General features: G+C 44.3%; 1 protein-coding gene across 1 annotated transcript in view; it reads left to right on the top strand.

The window, feature by feature from the left end:
- The window catches only part of LOC138534995 (dimethylaniline monooxygenase [N-oxide-forming] 2-like), a 584,153-nt gene that overhangs the window by 126,314 nt on the left and 434,521 nt on the right, over positions 1–23,318 (top strand). The window contains exon 4 of the mRNA XM_069641261.1: positions 14,251–14,393. Within this exon, the coding sequence (XP_069497362.1) occupies positions 14,251–14,393 (143 nt within the window). The remainder of the gene's footprint in view (positions 1–14,250; positions 14,394–23,318) is intronic.

Consider the following 23,318-nt stretch of genomic DNA (forward strand, 5'->3'; position numbering starts at 1 on the left):
TTGAAAAGGGAATCTTTAAGGCCTTGTGAAAGTTCACCTTCAGGAACCCTCTGTACCTCAACTCCTGGAAGCTCCTCAGTCACCAATCCCCCTCTCAACAAGCCCAGACATCACACTTTGATTTATTCCATTGACCATTGAGACGAGATAGGCATTACTCATGGAATTTACGTACCTCATCACAACATCAACTGCCAAACGTTCAAAAATATCCTTTTCTAAATCTTAAGCCTGACTTCAAGCCACAAGAATACCAGAAAAGTATTATTTCATATACTAAAATCAATGATCATACAATAACTCTTCAATGACCCTCTCCCACCTGGATTGGGGCTACACAATGCTGCAGATGTCTCAGCCTACAACTTGACCGCTCTAAAATCCACCCAGCACGCGGCAGCTGATGATGAATTACATGAATTAAAAATGATTGAATACATTTGACCACGTAATGCCCCGGCTGAAGGTGCTGGCTTGGCACTCCTCCAGGCAAGTATCATCTTTGAGAGAGCTTCATTACAGGAAAGGCCGTGACAACTGATGCACCCGCCAACATGGCTGAACAACTCAAAATAATTGCGGTTATCACAACAAGAAGCCACAACATTGTCAAGATGGAAAACAATAATTTATAGAATGGTATTCTCATGCTAAGAATCAGTGCCCAGGAACAACATTTAAATTCACATCTGAGTCACTCCTTCCCTCAGATAGACCAGAAAGAAACCAAAGACTATTAAAAACATCCCATTAGCCACTGAGCACTCTCAGACCCTTTCCCCTCATCTTTGCCTGCTATACACAATAAATGTCTGCTTCCTAGCTGTGTTTATGCTATAAAACCTTTCTAGCCATGGGCGTGATTATAGGGAGTGCAGGGGGTTTTATCCCCCCAACTTCTGTGCCATGCCTTTTTGCCCCCCCCCCAACTTTTGGAGGGAGGGCAGGTGGGCTGCAATCATCAATTATGTAATTGGACAGCGCGAGCCCTGCTGGGGTGCCCAGCAAGGCTTGCGCTGTCTCATTACATAATGCAGAGATGCCAGGCAGCCGCGCTGCAACACATTCAGGGCTGGGATGCCCTGCATGGCTCAGTCCATCACCCTGGCTGGCCTGACTCAAAGTCAGCCGCCAGAGTGCTGATCAGGGTGTTGCAGGGCCTGGCGCCTGTGCTGGCACTCGAGCAGCAGCATTTCCAGGGGACACGGCACGGAGAATCGCTTTCCGGCTTTCTGTTCGTGTGACAGACAGGAACTAGGAAGCTCATTCAGCTTGCTGGTTTCTGTCTAAAGGTGCGTGAGTGCGAAGATATGTGGAGCAACTCTATAGTCATTAGACTTTTCCATTATAATACCATGAAACATTAACATAAGCTTTGAAGTGAATCAGAATCACTCGCAGAGCTGCAGATAAGGCACAATGGGCCTCATTATGAGTCACCCGGTATGGAAATAACAGTAGCGCTAAATACGCCGCCAACGTTGTTTCCAAACCGGGTGATCTCTAATCCTGCAGGCGGAGGTGTCATTCTCGCTAGGCCTGACCTGGCGGGGTTAACACCACCTGCCTGCAGGCGGACGTGGAAACACCGGCACCATCACGAGATGGTGCCGGTGTTTCCACTTCCCCATTGCCATTGAGTCACATCGCACTCAATGGGAATGGGGATTAACCAAATTCCGCCTCCGGAATTCCCGGGTCACCGGGGTCGTAATGCCCCGGTAATTCCGTGAATCACAGAGGTGGAATTGTAATTCGAGTCCGGCGATAACCTGCCGGAATTCCAGGCACGGTTACCGCCGGATTCGTAATGAGGCCCAATGTGATTAAATGATTTGCTCAGGATCACACACTTGGTTAAATGGTGAAACTGGGATGTGGACAATTTAAGTGACTGCACACATCTTTCCAGGTTTATTTGATATAGATATTTGTTAAGGTCTTTGCTTTACATTTCATGCGCTTAAATAATTATTTATAGCAAAGCATTGGAATCTAACCACATTACATAATAAACTAGCCTTTCATAGTAAACTAACCATACACTATATACATTGTCATAGAAATATGTTGAACAATGGGAGTATGGCTTTAATTTTATTCTCCCCATTCTGCATGCAAAGACACAATAGCATCACATAGATTAATGTGAGCCTGACAAATCCCCCTTGGGTTTTAAAGCCATAGTTCTTCTTCCATAGAGCATGCAGCGTTATGCACCCTTCTCATTTCTGATCACTCCCTCCCATTCACATTTCTAAAGGTACAAAAGTCCCTGCTAATAGTAAATCACCCTCCCTCCGATCAGTGCCTACTCACTCACATTGTACTGTTCTGTTGATTCAGAGCAACTTGAGGACCCTCTGCTGCCCGGAGCTCCTTGGGACATTGTCCTGGCAGTGGGAAACCTCTACCATTTGGAACAAGCAGGAATTGCTCAGCACACATTGTCTGCCAGCGGGACACCTTTGCCGTTGGGCGCCCTCTTTGATGTGCCGAATGAGAGAGTTATCCCAATGAAAAAATTTCCGGTCTGGCTCTTAAATGAACGACAGGGGGCAACTCGCCCCCCTGTGCCTCTCCCACTTGGTACTCCACTGCTTGGAGCCATTTGAACACAGGAATACATACCTTAATTTTAATCAGTCAAAATCTTGTAGAAAAAATCTATCAGCAGGCACATATAAGGTGCTGTGCAAAACCCTAGTTTGGAGATATATGGCATTTAAAAATTGATACCAAGTATACTTGGTCACCCAATGCACTGCGTTAGCCAATGGCTTCTGCCTTTGAATGAAAGGAAAAATCAAGGGAATTGCTGACATTCCAGTTCAGCTAGGTCAAGTCAACTTAGCCCAAAATGTCAGGGATCAGGGGGTGATAAAGTCTGGTCTGCTCAATGGGCACTGCGCCACTGTTTCCATGTGTTATTGTATATGTACATATAAAAGGTGTGTGCACACAGTGTATGTCAATGGAGGTGCTGGGTGCATTTGTGTGTGGTTGAGAGTGTGTGCAAACATATGTTTGTTGATGTTTGTGTCTGAATGAATGATAAATAATGCATTGTTTGTATGTTCTATTGGAATTAAGTTTGTCAATGTTATGTTGTGTCACTGGGTGCATGGCAGGCCGACTGAAGATGTGTAGGGCCCAATTGAATTTTAAAGATAGACCACCAGTCATATGTAAGTTATAAGAGAGCGTCAGCAATGGACTCTTATGGTGTAGTAGTCTAGTGTTACAGAATAAAGCACATGTGAAATACGGGCCACCCCCGTCTCCTGTTTTTCAATGTTCAGACCACAGCAGTTAACCTATAGATGACCTATGTCATCATATAGCTAAATGACTCACATGACTCTTGTGATTGTGCATGGGAAACTTTTGATTAATTTATTTCACAAAAATAGTTTCCTCATTACAAAAATATAATACTTAAAAACATGATTCACAACATATCACAAATACAGAAAACATGTTATCGAGGGTTGGTATACAAACAAACACAGACTGGATTTCTCACTGTGTCGTCTGATAGTGAGTTCTGCAAAAATGTACAAAAATGTACAAAAGAGTTTTTTCTAAAGAATGTATAACTTCAGTTAGTGAACACCTTTTAAAGATCAATTGAAGAACTCTGAGAACCATAGGGTATTACCATAGTGTAAGATCTCATTATCACACAGTGTTTGACATCAATATTTGCTTTTCATTTGGGACACAGCTCACCAATTTTTGCACAACACACGTGCATATGTACTACTCTTATACCCCTGTATCTTCATTGTTATTCTATGTCTCTTTGAAGTACTGAGTGTCTGTTACTTCTGTACATTTCCCAATTCAAGTAGGATTTTTTTTTTAAATGATGTAGTCTATTGTTATCCATCAGGGATTTAGGTTGTTTGACCGAGGTACAAAATCACAGCGAAATTGACCGTAGTCATTTTCGCTGCGAAAACGTTTTTACCTCGGTACAAAAAACCAAACCCATGTACCCCCAAACCACCAGTACACCCATAAAACCTGACCCTACTTACCTGTTCTCCATCCGCCTCCGCTCCTGTACTCTGCAACGTCAGATCCATCCATCTCACCCTGGTCGGATCTGATGCTGAAGGGTCACTTTTTCTTCTTTTTTTTTGTTGGGTCTCCTGCCACCAATGCTGAGGAAGCGAGGGACACCCCCGCAACCGCCGAAGTAAAAAATACTGAACATGGGGACACACCGTAACCCCACCTCTTCATGCTCGGTATCTTCGGCTTCCAACTAATGGTGGTGACCAAATTCAGTCAAATCTACCATTCAACCAAACTTTATCAAACAATTTGTCCGAAACTATCCCTAAGAGCCACCACCTGCCCTCTCTCTACCACACCCCTGTGCCCCCCAACATTTTCAGCAAAGTTACTCCACTGTTTGTAGCCCCTACACACATACACGTACATATCTACTTTCCACAGTAGCTGATCTACCGCAAGTAGTGTGAGTCGGAAGGGGATAAAGAGCCAACTCTACATTAGGGGTGGGCAAAAATACTGCTGGCAAAGCAAAATGGATGCAATGCGGCCCTAATTCTTGGTCGACAGCTTCTTTTTCCCAATTTCCTATTCTAGACTGAAATTGTATTTCTTTCCCAAATTTCGTATTTTTTGCACCAAATATTGGTCAATTAGGCTGCTGAAATGTTTCGCAGCACCTGATTTGGCCAACATTTTGCAAACAATCGTATAATTCAGGCAGAAATTACAAATTTGAGTGAAAAAGGTCCCATTTTGCATCTCTGGAGAAATTGACAATGCACGCTAATTCATCTGTCTAGTGAATTTTGCCCGTTTTACCCACCCCTTCTCCAAATATGTCCTAGCCAAAGCTCTGGGAAAATATTTTTAGAGCATACGTCACAAGAAATTACAAAACCATACTGAAAAAAGATATAATTTAAATTGCTTGACAATTCTTCTGACACTGCCCTTGATGTCACAAATCAAATCAAGATTAATATAATCTGTCTGGGTTGTTCAAAGATTACATGGCCCAAACCATAAATACCTTCACTGAGAACAAGGAGCCTTCATCTCCAACTGTCTATGATCGATCCCCATCTCTCTACTCTTTGTTGTCCTTTCAAGATTTGTTAAATTCTATAATGATGCCTACCACACTCTCCTTTCTTCTTATTCTCTCCACTCTCACTGCTCTTCTGTGGCCACTGCCTCGTACTCTCCTCTCTATTTCCTTTTTGATTACCCACCTCACCCCTCACAGCCACCGCTAGTCTACTTACAGCATCCACACCTGACTGAGTTATAGGCTGGCTGATGTGATTGTACTTCCCTATCTCAGGTTTGTGAATTATTGACTGCCCTCAGCGTGGCACTGCAATCTTGGAGTGTAGGAATTGGGAATTTAAATTCCAATTTGCCACCTTAGCTTTTGAACATTGTTTCATGTATCAGTGAAGCAAACATTCAAGAGGGGCATTTCAAGTGTTTCAGTTTTATGTGGAAGCTTAACATCACTTTCAGTTGATGGATTTTGTTGATGGACTAGACCTTTAAATTGAGTTGGGTGTCATTGGCATACTAGTGGATCTTGATGAGAAGGTTAGGACAACCCAGTTAAGATTCTGCAGCTTACAGGCAATGTTGGGATTGGTGGGTGTCCATCTGGATGAGCTGGTGTCTGTCTGTAAAATGAGACACAAACCATCATAGAAATGTGTCATTAAAGCACATACAGACAGTAAATATAGCAAAGAAGGAATCTATGTGATCACTGAGCCGCCCGTAACTGCGTCAACCAAAATGTCAACGGCAATTATGGCGCAGTGTAATGATCAGGTAGATCACTGTGCCCGCATCCCCCGGCCTGTATTTCCCTTCCCAACTACCCCAACCCACCTTTACGGCGGCACACTTCTGTGTGTGCCGCCTACATCCTGCTATCCCTGCGGCGTCAGTGGCTCCCACTAACGTGGGTTAGAGCTGGTGCCACAGGGTGCTTTTCTTTTTTTTTCTTTTTTTCCTTTCTTGTCCCCCGCTTACCAAAATGGTTAGTGGGGGCACACCTGCAAATCCCGACTCCCGTTATGGCACTCAAGTAGAGCGGGGGACACCCACGCAACCCCCGCTCTGCTTGGGCAACATTTCATTACGATTCCGCAAAGAAGCTTGCTGTGGTATATTGCAGGCAGCCAAGAGGAAGGTCAAGCAGAACCAGCAGACAATGGGCGCTATCTTTATCCTTGATGATGAGAGCATCATCATTGACCTGGATTGTGGTACTCTTCATGATGTATCTTGGCTGACATTTGGGCTCATAGCTCAGAATTAATTTGCTAAGGCATCCAGTGAAGCATGTAATGACAACAGTGATTGGCCAGGAATTCACTTTCAGGGCCCTAATGGGTATCAGGAAAAATGTATTGCAAACATGTCTTTTTTTAAATGCTCCCAATGCACCTGGTTGTGAGACGAAGGGAAATTTTATTAGATTAACAACCTCCAGAATCAAATTGTCTTCATCGATTCCCAAATGGATTGTGTGGTTGTCAGTAATCTTTTTCAAGTGTCTTGCGTTCACAGATCGGGAAGTAGAAAAGAATTTGGAGTGGTCAATGTAAAATGCAAGTTGTTGAAGGCTTTTTCAGGTGTGCTGCTGCAAACATTTGGGCTTGCTGTTTCTTGGGTTAAATGGTGCTGCGTCTCTGCATGATTCCTTCCATGTATATGCTATTTACAGTCCTACTAAAATTGACTACTTTTTGTATCAAGGTTATGGCTTGAACTGGCACCCATCATACGTCCATGGATTCTTTTCTTGTTGGGGACTTTAACATGATTTGGAACTATTTAGATTCTCCTTATGATTAGTCTCCACAGAATTAGTTTGAACCCCAAGAATTGCACAAGCTCAGTCATTCTCCCCCTCACAACCAGGGCAACATTGTATATTGGAATATCTGCCGTTTAGGTGTTCGTTCACTTCATCTGTGAAATATGATGATTTGTCTCCTTGTGCAGTTATCTTTTTCAACACTCCATCAGTATTCACCATTATCAAAAGACAGCAGGGGGACACGGGCGGGGGTCTTGCTGCTTGTTTTGCTGTTTTCTCCAGCCCACTGCTGTGCTTTGAGACTCTGACCCCATGAATACACCAGATATCCCCCCGCTAGGGCAAATCCTGCGGGGGGAAAAGGGCGCAGGTGTTGGCACCTGAAGGAGGAGTTCTCATCCTGCTTGTATTGCGGTTTTGGCCCGCCCGCTGCTGTGCTTTGACACTCTGCCCCATCAAGACACCAGAAAAGCTTCAAACTCCTAATTCCCCCTCGAGGGTGATGCCCGTGGGGGGATAAGTGCACGGGTGTGGGCGCCTCCAGTGGGAGTCCTCAACCTGTTCGTATTACTGTTTTCCCTGGCCGCTGCTGTGCTTTGAAGCTCCACCCCCATCAAGACACCAGAAAATGTTAAAACTCGTAATCCAGCCGTGAGAGCAAAGCCTGCGAGGGGACAAGGGCACGGATGTTGGAGCCTGCTGGGTGTTTTAGCTCTGCAACTCCCGAGGCTCTACATGTCTGTGGTTTTTAGTTTGCTGTGTGGAGTGGCCTATTCAATGAGAGCAGACACCAGCGCCTGAAAGGGCTGTGGACCGGATGGAAAGACTGGTCCAGGCTGCAGAATATAGTGGCTAAGGACTCAGGCTGGGCGCTGTGCGAACGTAAAGCAGACCAATTATCCTGTGCCAAATTTTAGCTTTTGTTTCTCGCAACAGCTGTGCCCAACGCAAAATTAAACATAATGATATTGTTGAGTCCAACTGATATGTCGTGTGGTATACAGTGATTTCAAAGAATTAACAATAACGAATCACTTTTATAATGAATTAAAAATAACTAAAACATATCGGATTTTTTGTTAGAAGTAAATATAGGGGGTGGTTTATGGGATTAAAAGGGGTGGGCAGGGGTTTGTGGGGGGGTTAGTAAAGCTGAGGAAACAGGGGGGTTAGGAGGTATCCCCCTAAATTGAAAAGCAAAAAAGAATTCAAATTGTTTTTGTAATTTTTTATTTGTTATAAATTGAAGTTAGCCAGCAGCCATGTGTAAATATGACCCAGAGGACTGTGCTCTCAGGAGCTAACGTAATCCCCCTGGGGAATAGATCCTTATGTGATATTAATCCGCTCAGAATTCCAATTTTTACGGTCCACTAATGGTGACATGTGATAATCATAACTTTTTATCAAGCCATTTATTTCCATGCCCTTAGCCATCTATGCGCCACAATGGCGATTAATTTAGATCATTGATTATCCAATGCTGTTGCTGTATATAAAATTGTATATTTGTGAAATGTTATGTTTTCTGTTGTTGATGTGCAAATTATTCTACAAAACATTACCAAAAATCCTACAACGAATTATCTTCAAAGGTACAGTTATCTATGAGCTCCATCACTACTACCAACATGTATTCAATTCACCTTTTGGCCACATTGTACAACACTTAGGCCTTAGTGACTACCAACACATTTTGTTGCTCTATAAAAATGAAACATATTCAGGATTGTTTGGCTACTGCAAGGATGAACATACATAGAGGAAATATTTATCTTCTGAAACAGCCCCAAAAGGATGTCCATTACCTATCTGAAATAGTTTGTTGTTGCTGTGACAAACCACTTTTCTCTGGATTCTCCGAATTAAGATAGACATGGTTACAACGCCCCCGATTGAAAGAGTAATGACTAGCACCTCTCTGAAATGCTTGGACTCGTTTCACAGAAACTTTCCCTGTATCAGAGAGATCAGATTCCAATTTGATTCTGATAAGTACGTTTTCCATGATGAAGGTGAACTACGTATGGTGCGATTGCAAACAGGTACTGTATTGCCTGTGAAGCTGCAGAAAATGGTGACGGGGCTAAAACCATGTAATTCTCCTGGGGATAATCATCTTGCCATATTTATTCAAATCCATTTTTCTTGGTTTCTAGAGAATTGGGTAACATGGTTGCCATGTATCTTTTGTAAGGCAATTTATGGAAAATTGGTCACTTTGTCCTTAAGCCTACACTTGATTCAGAGTTTCGAAGTAACTTTGGCCTATAACATCTGTTACTTTCCTGGGGTGGAACTTGGGGTGGTTCACCTTTGGATAGCCGATGAACTCTTTGATCAAGGAAAAGGTTCAGGCACACTACCAATCTATTTTTCAGGTCTGTAGCACAGAGATAGTGACCCTGGAGGCCCTGCATGATGTGAACCAGGTGCTGGATGAACGAAAGTTTCTGACTCCTTGTACCACTGTATTTCTAACTGCATTTTGGAACAACTGACCATGGGGCTTTGATTGACCTCTTGCATCATCAACTGTGTTTTTGTTTGTAGCTGATTAGGATGTCAGGGAGTCAGTCACCATTGATTAAACATTGGTTAGTGGGCAAACAAGGTCGCTGTGCAGTGGAGTAACTTTGCTGAAAATGATGGTGGGGACAAGAGTGGGGTAGAAAGAGGGCAGGTGGTGGCTCTTAGGGATAGTTTCGGCCAAATTGTTTGATAAAATTTGGTTGAATGGTAGATTTGACTGAATTTGGTCACCACCATTAGTTTGAAGCCGAAGATACCGAGCTTGAAGAGGTGGAGTTACGGGGGTGTCCCCATGTTCAGTATTTTTTACTTCGGCAGTTGCGGGGGTGTCCCTCGCTTCCTCAGCATTGGTGGCAGGAGACCCAACAAAAAAAAAAGAAGAAAAAGAGACCCTTCAGCATCAGATCCAACCAGGGTTAGATGGATGGATCTGACGTTGCAGGGTACAGGAGAGGCGGCGGATGGAGAAAAGGTAAGTAGGGTTGGGTTTATGGGTGTACTGGTGGTTTAGGGGGAGATGGGTTTGGTTTTTTGTACCGAGGTAAAAACTTATTCGCAGCGAAAATGACTACGGTCATTTTCGCTGTGATTTTGTACCTCGGTCAAACAACCTAAATCCCTGATTGATAACACTAGACTACATCATTTCAAAAAAACATCCTAATTGAATTGGGAAATGTACAGAAGTAACAGACACTCAGTACTTCAAAGAGACATAGAATAACAATGAAGATACAGGGGTATAAGAGTAGTACATATGCACGTGTGTTGTGAAAAAATTGGTGAATTGTGTCCCAAATGAAAAGAAAATATTGATGTCAAAAACTGTGTGATAATGAGATCTTACTCTATGGTAATACCCTATGGTTCTCAGAGTTCTTCAATTGATCTTTAAAAGGTGTTCAACAACTGAAGCTATACATTCTTTAGAAAAAACCCTTTTGTACATTTTTGCAGAACTCACTATCAGACGACACAGTGAGAAATCCAGTCTGTGTTTGTTTGTATACCAACCCTCGATAACATGTTTTCTGAATTTGTGATGTGTTGTGAATCATATTTTTAAGTATTATATTTTTGTAATGAGGAAACTATTTTTGTGAAATAAATTAATCAAAAGTTTCCCATACCCAATCACAAGAGTCATGTGAGTCATTTAGCTATATGATGACAAAGGTCATCTATATGTCACCTGGTGTGGTCTGAACATTGAAAAACAGGAGACGGGGGTGCCCTGTAAGTCACATTTGCTTTATGCTGTAACACTAGACTACTACACCATAAGAGTCCATTGCTGACGCTCTCTTATAACTTACATATGACTGGTGATCTATCTTTAAAATTACATTGGGCCCTGCACATCTTCAGTTGGCCTGCCATGCACCCAGTGACACAACATAACATTGACAAACTTAATTCCAATAGAACATACAAACAATGCATTATTTATCATTCATTCAGACACAAAGATCAACACAAATATGCTTGCACACACTCTCACTCACACACAAATGCACCCAGCACCTCCATTGACATACACTGTGTGCACCCACCTTTTATATGTACATATACAATAACACATGGAAACAGTGGTGCAATGCCCATTGAGCAGACCAGACCTTATCACCCCCTGATCCCTGACATTTTGGGCTAAGTTGACTTGACCTAGCTGAACTATAAAGCCATGGCTGAAAGGACCAGATCCACTTGAATGTCAGCAATTCCCTTGATTTAACCTTTCATTCAAAGGCAGAAGCCATTGGTTAACGCAGTGCATTGGGTGACCAAGTATACTTGATATCAATTTTTAAATGCCATATAAACTAGGGTTTTGCACAGCACCTTATATGTGTGCCTGCTGATAGATTTTTTCTACAAGATTTTGACTAATTAAAATTATGGTATGTTTTCCTGCGTTCAAATGGCTCCAAGCAGTGGAGTACCAAGCGGGAGAGGCACAGGGGGGGGCGAGCTGCCCCCCGTCGTTCATTTAAGAGCCAGACCGGAAATATTTTCATTGGGATAATCTCTGATTCGGCACATCAAAGAGGACGCCCAACGGCAAAGGTGTCCCGCTGGCAGGACAATGTGTGCTGAGCAATTCCTGCTTGTTCCGACTGGTAGAGGTGTCCCACTGCCCGGACAATGTCCCAAGGAGATCGAGGCAGCAGAGGGTCCTCACGTTGCTCTGAATCAACAGAACATTACAATGTGAGCGAGTAGGCACTGATGGGAGGGAGGGGGGCTACTATTAGCTGGGACTTTTGTACCTTTACAAATGTGAATGGAAGGGAGTGATCAGAAATGAGAAGGGTGCATAACGCGGCATGCTTTATGAAGGAATAACTATGGCTTTAAAACCCAAGGGGGATTTGTCAGGCTCACATTAATCTACGTGATGCTATTGTGACTTTGCATGCAGAATGGGGAGAATAAAATTAAAGCCATACTCCCATTGCTCAACATATTTCTATGACAATGTATATAGTGTATGGTTAGTTTACTATGAAAGGCTAGTTTATTATGTAATGTGGTTAGCTTCCAATGCTTTGCTATAAATAAATATTTAAGCACATGAAATGTAAAGCAAAAACCTTAACAAATATCTAAATCAACTAAACCTGGAAAGATGTGTGCGGTCGCTTAAATTGTCCACATCCCAGTTTCACCATTTAACCAAGTGTGTGATCCTGAGCAAATCATTTAATCAGATTGGGCCTCATTACGAGTCCGGCGGTAACCGTGCCTGAAATTCCGGCAGGTTACCGCTGGACTCAAATTACCATTCCTCCTCTGTGATTCCCGGAATTATCGGGGCATTACGACCCCGATGACCCGGGAATTCCAGAGGCGGAATTTGGTTAATCCCCATTCCCATTGAGTTCGATAGGACTCAATGGGAATGGGGAAGTGGAAACACCGGCACCATCCCGTGATGGTGCCGGTGTTTCCACGTCCGCCTGCAGGCAGGTGGTGTTAACCCCGCCAGGTCAGGCCTAGCGAGAATGACACCTCCGCCTGCAGGACTCGAGATCACCCGGTATGGAAACAACGGTGGCGGCGGATTTACCGCTACCGTTATTTCCATACGGGGTGACTCATAATGAGGCCCATTGTGCCTTATCTGCAGCTCTGCAAGTGACTCTGATTCACTTCAAAGCTTATGTTAATGTATCATGGTATTATAATGGAAAAGCCTAATGACTATAGAGTTGCTCTGCATATCTTCGTACTCACGCACCTCCAGACAGAAACCAGCATGCTGAATGAGCTTCCTAGTTCCTGTCTGTCACACGAACAGAAAGCCGGAAAGTGATTCTCTGTGCCGTGTCCCATGGAAGTGCTGCTGCTAGAGTGCCAGCACAGGCGCCAGGCCCTGCAACACCCAGATCAGCACCCTGGCTGCTGACTTTGAGTCAGGCCAGCCAGGGTGACGGACTGAGCCATGCAAGGCATCCCAGCCCTCAATGTGTTGCAGCGCGGCTGCCTGGCATCTATACATTATGTAATGAGACAGCACAAGCCTTGCTGGGCACCCCAGCAGGGCTCGCGCTGTCCAATTACATAATTGATGAATGCAGCCCACCTGTCCTCCCTCCAAACGTTTGGGGGGACAAAAAGGCATGGCACAGAAGTTGGGGCGGGCAAAACCCCCTGTCCCCCCTATAATTACTCCTATGTCCCTGTGCTATTTAATCTTTACTCACAGTCTTTGGAGGATCTGGTGCAAGGTGCAGATTCACATGCACCAGTAGAGAGAGGACACTCACATTAACAAGTGTGTCTTTGTTCGCCAGAACATCCATCCCCTGAGAGAATGAAGCATGAATTGCTTCCTATTTCTTAGTTTAAGAATTCATCTATGAAATGTACATATTATCAAATATTTCAGCCTTCAAAATCTACATTAAATAAAGCAATGCGACTGCTAAGGGGTGCAACTATAATGGCTTCCGAGAGATGATCTCCATCACACCCAGCATAAATAAAATAATTTCCCCCTAGGTGAACTCTAGGGAACTGAGGCTGCAGGAAGGCAATGATTTAATGTGCCTTTTCTCTCACTTCTATGTCTGCATTTATGCCTCTAACACCACAACCTCTACTTCCACATTCTGTCATTCCTGCCAAAGTGTTTCTCTCTCACCTTTACAGCTAACTCTCTCACATCCACCTGTCCAGGTCCTTGTCATCTCGATATCTGTCATTCTCTCATTGGCATCGTTCATTTTTCATATCAACTCCATGTTGCTTATTTTATTTGTTCCCATCAATACCAGTTTGCCTTGAGTCTCATCTTTCCTTTGCTCCCAGTTGATGTCCTTGTTTCCCTATATCCAGAAAATTCCTTTGTCCGCCATCTCTCCTAATCTCTGCCTACTTTCCACCCCTACCTCTCATTTCTGTCACTCTCAATTTCCCTCTGATATCTTGGATTCATTCTCTGAAAAAGAGTATCTTTTAGTAGTGTCAAAATGATAGTTTCAGCAGCCCTTGCAACGCTTCCATTACTTGGCTGGTTCCCCAGCCTCACATGAAATTGGTAGAAAGTCAGTTTTGTTAGTTCAATCTCAGTCCCATTTCTTTCTGGCAAATTCTAGAATGTGAGTAGAATTTATATGAATGGGAATGACGTCTTGGCACCAAACCCTCCCAGCAACTCATCAATGTCTTTGATCAAAATACAGAACAGCAAATGAAATGCTCCTCTCTGAGGAGCCATATACTGTAGCAAAAACAAAGTTTGGGGCATCTAAAGATGGGATGTGTCTAGAAGGGTAAATACTTTGACATTGCAATGCTGCTGGGGACTTATCATTACCATGTTTTCGCTCATCTTTGGTTTTTATATGAAATGCTTATTCTCCCCACAGGTCTGGAAAGGTTTAAAGGCAAATATCTACACAGCCGTGAGTACAAACACCCAGCTGAGTTTGAGGGCAAGAGAGTGCTCGTGGTTGGAGTCGGCAACAGCGGAGTTGATATAGCTGTAGATATCAGTCATGTGGCTTCCCAGGTACAGAAAGCGTTGCATTGTGTCCTCAATTAATGTTTGCTGGTCTAATTCATGGTATTTACTCAATGTATCTACCCATAAATCAGCAGGATTTAAAAATGTTGCTATACATGTGGTTCCATGCTGTACTTGACTGCACCATGATGATCATTTAAGACATTGTTCCTTGTTTGAGAGATGACCATGAAGAATCCACATCCGGATTGTAAGAGGATTCAATTCAACACTACAGCTAAGTCAGCGCCTAGTCTAGAATACTGAATGAAAACCCTTATTGATATATCTTTATGTCCAGTTCATGCGTTCTGGATGACTACCCCTATATAACATCCCTCCCTTGGAATCCCCCTGACCCCACTGAGCCAAGAAGTAGTTCTGTTTTGCAAGTTAAAAGGTTTATTTGAGAATTTAAACAATATAGATATATATCACACTTTATAATAAATTAATAATTGGATATCACACTGAATCTGAGCAGTAATCAATAATGGATAGTCTGGCACTAGCCCACTTGTGAATAGGAACAGAAGAATAAGGTGGTAGAGAATGCTTTATATAAGTTCAGATGGATGTAATGTTGAATGAAAATGCAATACAGAAAATACTCAATATGATTTCAACAAAACAATGTAATTACTTTTCTCTGGCAATCCCCTCCCCCCTTTATGCAATGCAAGGAAATGGAAGGAAAGCACACAGTTCTCAGAAATGCAATCAAATATAATTCAATTCACCCCAGCAAGCTTACTAGCCGGTCAAGTGGCACAGCGAGTAGAGCGCTCGCTTTGACATCAGTGCAGAGCCTGCGAACGCAGGTTCGAATCCCACCGTGGGTAATAATAAGCAGCGCTCAGATACCTAAGGGTTCGTAGCGCTATATAAATGCCAAATTATTATTATTATTATTATTACACTACAGAAGTTGGAAACACAGGCCCAAAATGCTTTTATATGTGCTGGCAATGAAGTGAAAAATACGCTAAAATGCTTTTAATTCCCTCTAGAGGTTCAGGGTGAGTGGTATCAAGTTAATATTAGTCCAGGCTCACTTTAGCAAGGATCTAGGAGTAACTAGCAGGTTAAACAAATTTTTGGCAACTGAAAGCAAGAAAACTGCTGTTTTCACACGTTGAGAAATTTGCAAATCGCGGCAAATTCGCGAGTGCGTTTTTCGCGATTGCGGCAAAACTATAGGGGGTAGGAATGCGATTCTAGGTTCGTAGAAAAGCCATGATTCCCAGCTTTCAGAGGAAAGTTACTGCAAGTCTCTAGGACAAACGGTCACGGAGATATGAGCGATTAAATAAAGGTAGTTTTTCGGATTTGGAATGTTAAAATTCAAAATGACAAATGACAGCTAGCAACTAGAAAATGACAGGTGACAGCTTTGCAAATGACAGGTGACAGTTGGGAGGCAGTTCTACTTAGATTAAAATAGATTGGATTAGATTATTTTAACTAAGAGATTGGTTCTGCACAGTCTGCTAGGTACTCACAATATATTTCTGAAATAAATGGGCCTCGCCACGGATCTGGTCAGGTTTTAGACTGGACTCTGGTCTGGTCTCTGCACTTCACAGTGATCTGGGTCAGCTCTCTCTCTCTCTCTGGATTCTGGAGATTGATGGATTTGAAGTATGGATCTTTCTGCACAGCTTTCTCTAGAGATTGATGGAGGTAAAGTATGGATTTTCCCGGCAGAGCGTCCCGCAGCAAATGGATTTGAAGGTCCCTATCTGTCCTGTCTGTCTGCTTTTATGTGTTTTGAAAATGGGTGTGTGTGCAGCATCACTAAGCTCTACCCCTCTCCACTTGTCATTGGCCACTTCATCCGCTTCCCCTTGATTGGGGGAATGAAATGAAGTGTCATCATGATGAGGTCTGTTTATGGTACAGAGAACCCACCCCTGTCAACTTTACACACAATCTATATTTGATCCAAAAGACATATTTGCACAGGTACACATTTGTTTAAAATTACATGCACCCATCACATATCACAGGAGGTATACCCTGTCCAAATCTGCTCTTCCTGGGGGCTTGGGTTCAAAAATGGCACATATTTCACTTTTAACTGATTTCGCAATATCGGACATTACCCCAAATTTATACACATGTGCGCAAGGAGTATGGACATTACTTGATGACGTGTCAGATTTTTAACATGCATACATTTTAAGTAATACCCTCTTAACTGCTAGCTTGCCCCCAGATCATGCCACCGGTTCTAAAAACCTCTTAAAATGTGGGAAGAAAAATCACAAGAATTATGGTATCATTTAAATAATTTTCACAAGTCCGCTCTATGAGTTATTCATCTTTTTCTAAAACCATATTCTGGCTACAGGGGTGTGGTTTCCCCCCAGCACTAGGTTGAATTTCTGGTTTTTCCAGTTCTGCCAAGCCAGCTTGCTCTCACAGGCAGTGCTCCTCCCCTTTGCTTCAGGAGGAAGCCACTTTTTACGGCCCCCGTAATAAAACATTTGCCTGAGTCAGGACAGGGCTTTGTTCAATTTCCTGCAGAGCCCAGGTAATTCAATCAGAGAAGTGTCATATCCCTTTTGGTGGGAGCAGCAAAAGGGCAGCTAGGCCTGGGAACACAGCTGTTGTGCAAGTCTCAACTCCTGTCGGGGGTAGCTGGTGGGCAGAATTTAGTTCCTTAAGCCAGGTTTCAGATAAAATGTCACTTTTGTTCCCCAGTTTTCTGCATTCAAATAAAACTAACCATTTTACATATGCAGCTAGAATGCTGATTCTAAGTTTAAAACTATGACATTTAAACAATTGCAACCTATGTGACACTCAAAAGTAGGTCACTCATTTAATTTAAACATTTCGATTTTGGTGGTTTTAATCCAGTTTCAGTTAGGCTGCTGACATGCATAGCCCAGCCAGTTTTGTGATGAACATTGTTTTAGGCTCATCCTCTTTCCAGATTTTGTATGCCCACAAGACTTTATTCTGCCAGATGTCCGCTGGTGTTCAGTGAGATTTTTGGATGTGTTGCAAATAGGCATTTTGAGCTGGCATTCAGAGAAACAAAAGGTGATTTTAAAGTGCGGTTTTTCCTTTGGCACACATTTCACTCATGGCACCCCGGCCCATCCTGCTTGCATTGGTGGGTGGCAAGTTAGGCAACCATTTTAGTGTGCACAACTTTTAGTGTGCGCGGTTTTCATAGATTCTGGCGCACATGTGGGCTTTTTCGGCCATCTTGGATTTCCAAAGCCCACAGCACCAAATGTTGTAGCATAATAGTCCAAACGTGGGTCAGAACACCCAACAAATCCCCCCGCCCGGCGGCACTTGGATTGAGTCGAGGGGATGTCGGGTGCACAAGGGTTTTGACCCACGCACTGGTATGTCCGCATAATCTTCTTCCAATTCTGCAAATGGCACAGTTCAGCATCTTTTCCTCCATCCGGTACTGATCGATCGGTTCTCCTCGCCGGTCCTGATGGAAATATTGGGTGGTACACCGGGCCCCTTGCGTCTCTGCTCCCGGTCTCCGGATCGTCCTCCTTGTCCCGTCTCCAGGTTTTCTTTCTCCTAGGACGACAAAGGAAGAGCGGCAATACCTATTCATAAACATTTTTCCACCACTGTTGAGATAGTGGGGCAGCATATGCATTTCATCATAACGAAACAATACATTCTTATTTTGAAAAAAAAACAGTATAACTAAGAGACAGTTTCATGCAAATCACAATATTTTAGAGACTAGATGTGGTATGTTTTATGGTTGGAACTGAATTAGTCTGAGACAGTACCCGCTAGGATTCCAGAGGATTCCTCCAGTTGTTGCAGAGTGTGCCTGGGATGGCAACATTTTAACTGGTTTATGTGGACCCACTTGTCTTCCCCCGCTGCCAAAGGACCTTTGGGGATGTGGATTTTGTAGGCCACAGGGGAGATCTTGTCGATGATCTCAAAGGGTCCCTTCCATGTAGGCAAGAATTTCCGCTGTTTTGCCTGGTTTCTTTGGAAGTTGTATAGATAGACCCGGTCCCCCACCTTATATTCCTTCCTGGAAGTTTTCAGGTCATAGTGGGTCTTCATGCTATCAGCTGATCTTTCTAGATTCCGCTGAGCATAAGCAAAAGCATGTTGAAGGTGTTTCCTTAAATTCTCCACATACTCATGAGTTGTGGAGGCATTTATCAGTGTCTGCTCTTGGGTCCTGTAGAGCAGATGCTGAGGAAGCACCATCTTGCGCCCAGTCATCAACTCAAATGGTGACATTTTGGTTGCAGATGAAGGGGTAGATCTGATGGCCATTAGGACCAGAGGTAATCGGATATCCCAACTTGGCCCAGAATCTGCCACAAACTTCTTTAATATGCTCACAATGGTTCGGTTATATCTCTCTACTGCCCCAGAAGAAGCTGGCCTGTAAGCAATGTGTAACTTCCTTTTGACCCCCAGTATCTCCCACATCTTTGTCATTACTTCACTGGTGAAGTGGCTACCCCTGTCTGACTCAATCCTTTGAGGTAGACCAAAACGGGAAAAGATGTGGTTAATCATCAGGGCAGCTGCGGTTTCTGCCTTGCAATTTGGGGCTGGGAGACATTCCACCCACTTGGTAAACAAGCATGTCACAGTCAACATGTACTTATTCCCCCTAGCAGAGCCAATCACGGGGCCTACAAAGTCGATTTGTAAATCTGACCATGGCAGGGTCATCCCCCTCTTTTGGAGAGGCGCACGGTGCGTGAGGGATGATGGCTGAAATTGTGCACACACAAGACACCCCTTCAAGTATTGGTCGAGGTCCTGCCCCATGTGTGGCCAGTATGCAACCTCTCTTAAGATTTCCAGTGTTGTGTGAAACCCCCTATGACCGGCGGTGGCTGCATCATGGGCGTGACTTAACATCAGGCTTCGGAATGAGGTAGGAACCACCCACTGATCGTGGCCAGCTTTGGATTTCCTTACCAACAAACCGTCTTGGATCCGGAACATTTTTGGACATTTCATCAACACTCTTAGGTCCTCTTTCCCAGTGTAATCGGTATCCGTCAGGGGAAAGTTCTCAGGGTCCTCAAGGTGCTGGTAAAATTTACCAATTATTGGATCCCCCTTCTGAGCGGTAATCAAATCAGCATCAGGGGTCTCCTTACTCCATTGTGCAATTGAAAGGTCGTTGTGAGCATTTGTCTGGGACCTAGTGATAGCAGTGAACTGGATTTCCCCCAACAGGGACTCAATCTCAATTAGATCCCCTTGGATGGCCCCGGTTTTGGCCAGCTGATCAGCTAAGTCATTTCCAGTTTTATCTGGTCCCTCTACTTTGGAATGACCCTTGATCTTTTTCCAATAGATGGTCATCTCATTCGAGGTGACCAGATCATCAATGTTTTGGATCAACTTCCCATGTTTCAAGGGTTTGTTGTTAGCACATAGCATGCCTCTGGTTTTCCAATTAACCAGGTGCTCCACGAACCCGTTCCGTACATAATCCGAATCTGTGATTATGACCAGTTCGTGGAGTTGATGCTGGACAGCAGTGAGGATGGCCTGATGCACAGCCATCAATTCTGCCACCTGACTACTTCGGGGACCAATTTTGTATCCAGCGGAGGGTTCTGGGGACTCATTCACCCATGCATTCCCTACGCCGGCCACCAGTTCTTTCACCCCGTCGTTGTCAACATGGTAAGAGCATCCATCCACATACACAGTGGGCATTCCCTCACACTTGTCCTCTTCAAAGACTTTGTGGGGGGAATTAAGGTATGCCTCCATGTTGCCCTTTATTTTTAGACTTTCGTCCTCGAGACAGTTTTCTCTGGCACAATCATGCAAGTCAGCCAGACCTTGCGCGAGGGGACTCTTCTTGTTTTGGCCATATCTGACCTCCACAGGAAAGCCTTGCATTGACAGAATCCAGGAAGTAATTCGGGAATTACTCACATTTCCGGCCCGGATTCTATCACTTTGGAGATATTGCAGAGGCTGGTGTGGAGTCTCCACTATGATGTGTTCCCCCTGGATAAACGGGCGGTAATTCTTCAATGCCCACACGGTTGCCAGGAGTGCCTTCTCACAATCGTTGAATTTTTCCTCCACAGAGGATAAAGTTTTGCTCGCATAGGAGATTACTTTATTGACCTTGTCATGCTTTTGGTATAATACCGCCGTCAAGCACGTATTAGAGAACCCCGTCTCCAGGAAGAACTCCTTGTTTCTGACAGGGTAAGCTAGGCAGGGCGCTTGAGAGAGGCTTCTTTTGAGTTGTCTTACTGCCTCGGCTTGTTCTGGACCCCATTCCCACTTGACCCCCCCCCTTCAGGAGATGAATCAGGGGTCTGGTGATCTCTGCGTAGCCCTCAATGAACTTTCTGCTGTAATTAGTCAGTCCAAGGAGGCTCCTTAGTTCCCGCAGAGTTGTGGGGTCTTTCAGTTTCTGAAGTGCTTCCACTTTCTTTTCCTGGGGACAGAGACCCTGAGGAGTAATCTCATGCCCCAAGAAATTAACACGGGTTCTACACCACTGTGCTTTCTGAAAGGAAAGTTTTGCTCCGGCGGCCCTCAACTGCGTCAGAACATAACGGATCTCCGCTATGTGTTCCTCCACAGATGAACTTTTGATGAGGACATCATCTACATAAGCCAGGTTACCCCGCGCACCCAGGTCGGGCATGGCCTTATGTAGGAAAATATTGAACTCATTACCGGAGTTAAGGTATCCGAAGGGAATCCGGGTCCATGTGTACTGCTGGCCCGCAAAGGTAAAAGCCAGTTTGTATTGGTCCTCCCTGCTGACAGGCACGGTCCAGTATCCATTGGTCAGGTCTATTGCAGTGAATACCTGTGACCCCTGGATCTGGGCCAGCACTTGGTCAATGTAGGGCAGAGGCCATCGCGAAGTATGGACCCGTTTGTTGAGCTCCCTGAGGTCGGCGCAGAGTCTCCACTGGCCGTTTGGCTTTAATATTCCCAGCACCGGATTATTGAAGGTGCTGTGGACTGGACGGATTATTCCCCGGGACTCAAGGTTCTTAATTATTTCAGTAAGAGACTCCATTGATGCGAGAGGCAAGCAATATTGCTTCACAAACACAGGAGTCATGCCAGGGTCCGTGGGGATTGTTGTTGTGTGGATGTCAGTGCGACCACAGTCATATGAGTCTACTGCAAAGAGATCTTGGAAATCCAAGAAAACTTGTTTCAACTTTTGCTTTTGTTCCAGAGTCACACAGGCATCATCTAGGTTGACTCTCTCTTCCACCATCTGCCTGAAGCCTGGAAAGACTTCTGGTTTGGCTATTTCAGCGGCCTCCTCCAGCTGGGTGGAGAAGTCCCTGGTCAGAGTGCTGATTTGGACTGGAGGCTTCAGGTGGGAAAGGCAGCCCTCATGGACCTGGAAAATCACCTCATCCCTCCTGAAGTCATAAGTCACATCTTCCTTACCATAAGGGCAAGAAGTGTACACCAGGAAGTTCCCCCCATGCCGGGTAAAAATCCTGTCTGGAGTTGTATTGTCATCACTGTCACTGTCAAAGCAGTCCTTGGGGATTGGCCCTAACAGTTCATTACCTAAATCTATGGAAAAATGTTGGTCATCAACCGCCATTCCAATAATGGTGCCTGCGGCTAGAGTAATACTCTTTAAGTCGCTGTTATCCACCTCTATTAGAATGGTGTCATGTTCTATGTTGACTAATGGTGTTGGGTTTACCCCCAACCCTTGCTGTTGGAGAGAAGCATTTAGATGTATGTAAGCATCAGGGTTTTTCAAATGTTGTCCTCTTTTAACTTTCACTTCCAGGGAGAATTGTCGGGTCCTTTCTGGGATGGTGACTTCCTCTTTGATCTGAATTTCAACTGCATAAGGTAGCAATTGAGCTGACCTAAATGCTTTTTCTGGATCATCAAAGCCCATGGGATTATCCGCTAACCGGGACCAAGCTTTGAAGTTTATTAGGTCCAAACTAATGGCAAAGCGATTGAGAATGTCACTGCCTAAGTAAAAGGCGGCAGTGACGTCTCGCACGACCCAACAATTATGGACTATGCTCTTGTTGCCAATGGAGATTCTGAGCATACACCTGCTTGGCAGGAGCTGTTTGGAATTAGGTGCTTCCAGGTCCATTTCCCATTTGTCTATCAGTTTGAATGTGGGAATGGCTGGATCTTTTGGGAGTTGGCGGAACATGGCTTCGCTGATGAAGCTCTTACCGTTGTTCACACACACTCGAGCGAGAACAGAGTCCTTCCCATCATTTAATTGGACAGGGATGAACAACTGCTCTCCAATTTGCTGAATATCAGCCAGGCTCTGAGCTGATGTCACATCTTTCTGGACAATAGGAGTGGGAGTTTCTGATTGTGGATTGGTAAAGAATTTCAGGGTGTTTCCTTCCAGTGTGGAATACCACCTTAAACTGGAAGGAAGGTTGATTTTCAGAAATAGAGTGGACCCCCCATCACCAGTCTGTTGTCCTACTGCTATTACTGTCACATCTGGAATTTGGCTATTCTGAAGTGAAATTCTACTTGGTCAGGTTTTTGTTCAACCATGTGGCAGGTGCCGTTTAAACTAACATGGTTGACACTCTGTTTTAATTTTATTGGTCGGCTACTCTGGGTCCAGAGGACCTTGTTTACGCAATCTATTAAGGGTGACAACCTCCTCAGGAGGTCATTCCCCAGTAAGCAAGGGGTGCCCTCTGGAGTCACAACTATGACCGGGTGTTTCAACTTGTGTCGCCCAATCTTAATGTCCAAATCTGCCGTCCCCTCGACGGGAATTTCCTTCCCGTCAAAGTTCTGGAGTTGTCCAGGAAGTGAGGTGAGAGGAATTTGGTAATTCCCTCCCCTTCCTGCATTCAGTTCATCAAAGGCCCTTCTGGACAGAAGGGTAGCTTGAGATCCCGTGTCCACCAGCGCTGAAATCGTACCCTGCCCCTGTACTTGTAC

Source organism: Ambystoma mexicanum, chromosome 1q (assembly GCF_040938575.1).
Source record: "Ambystoma mexicanum isolate Mex_15411 chromosome 1q, UKY_AmexF1_1, whole genome shotgun sequence".
NCBI lineage: Eukaryota > Metazoa > Chordata > Amphibia > Caudata > Ambystomatidae > Ambystoma > Ambystoma mexicanum.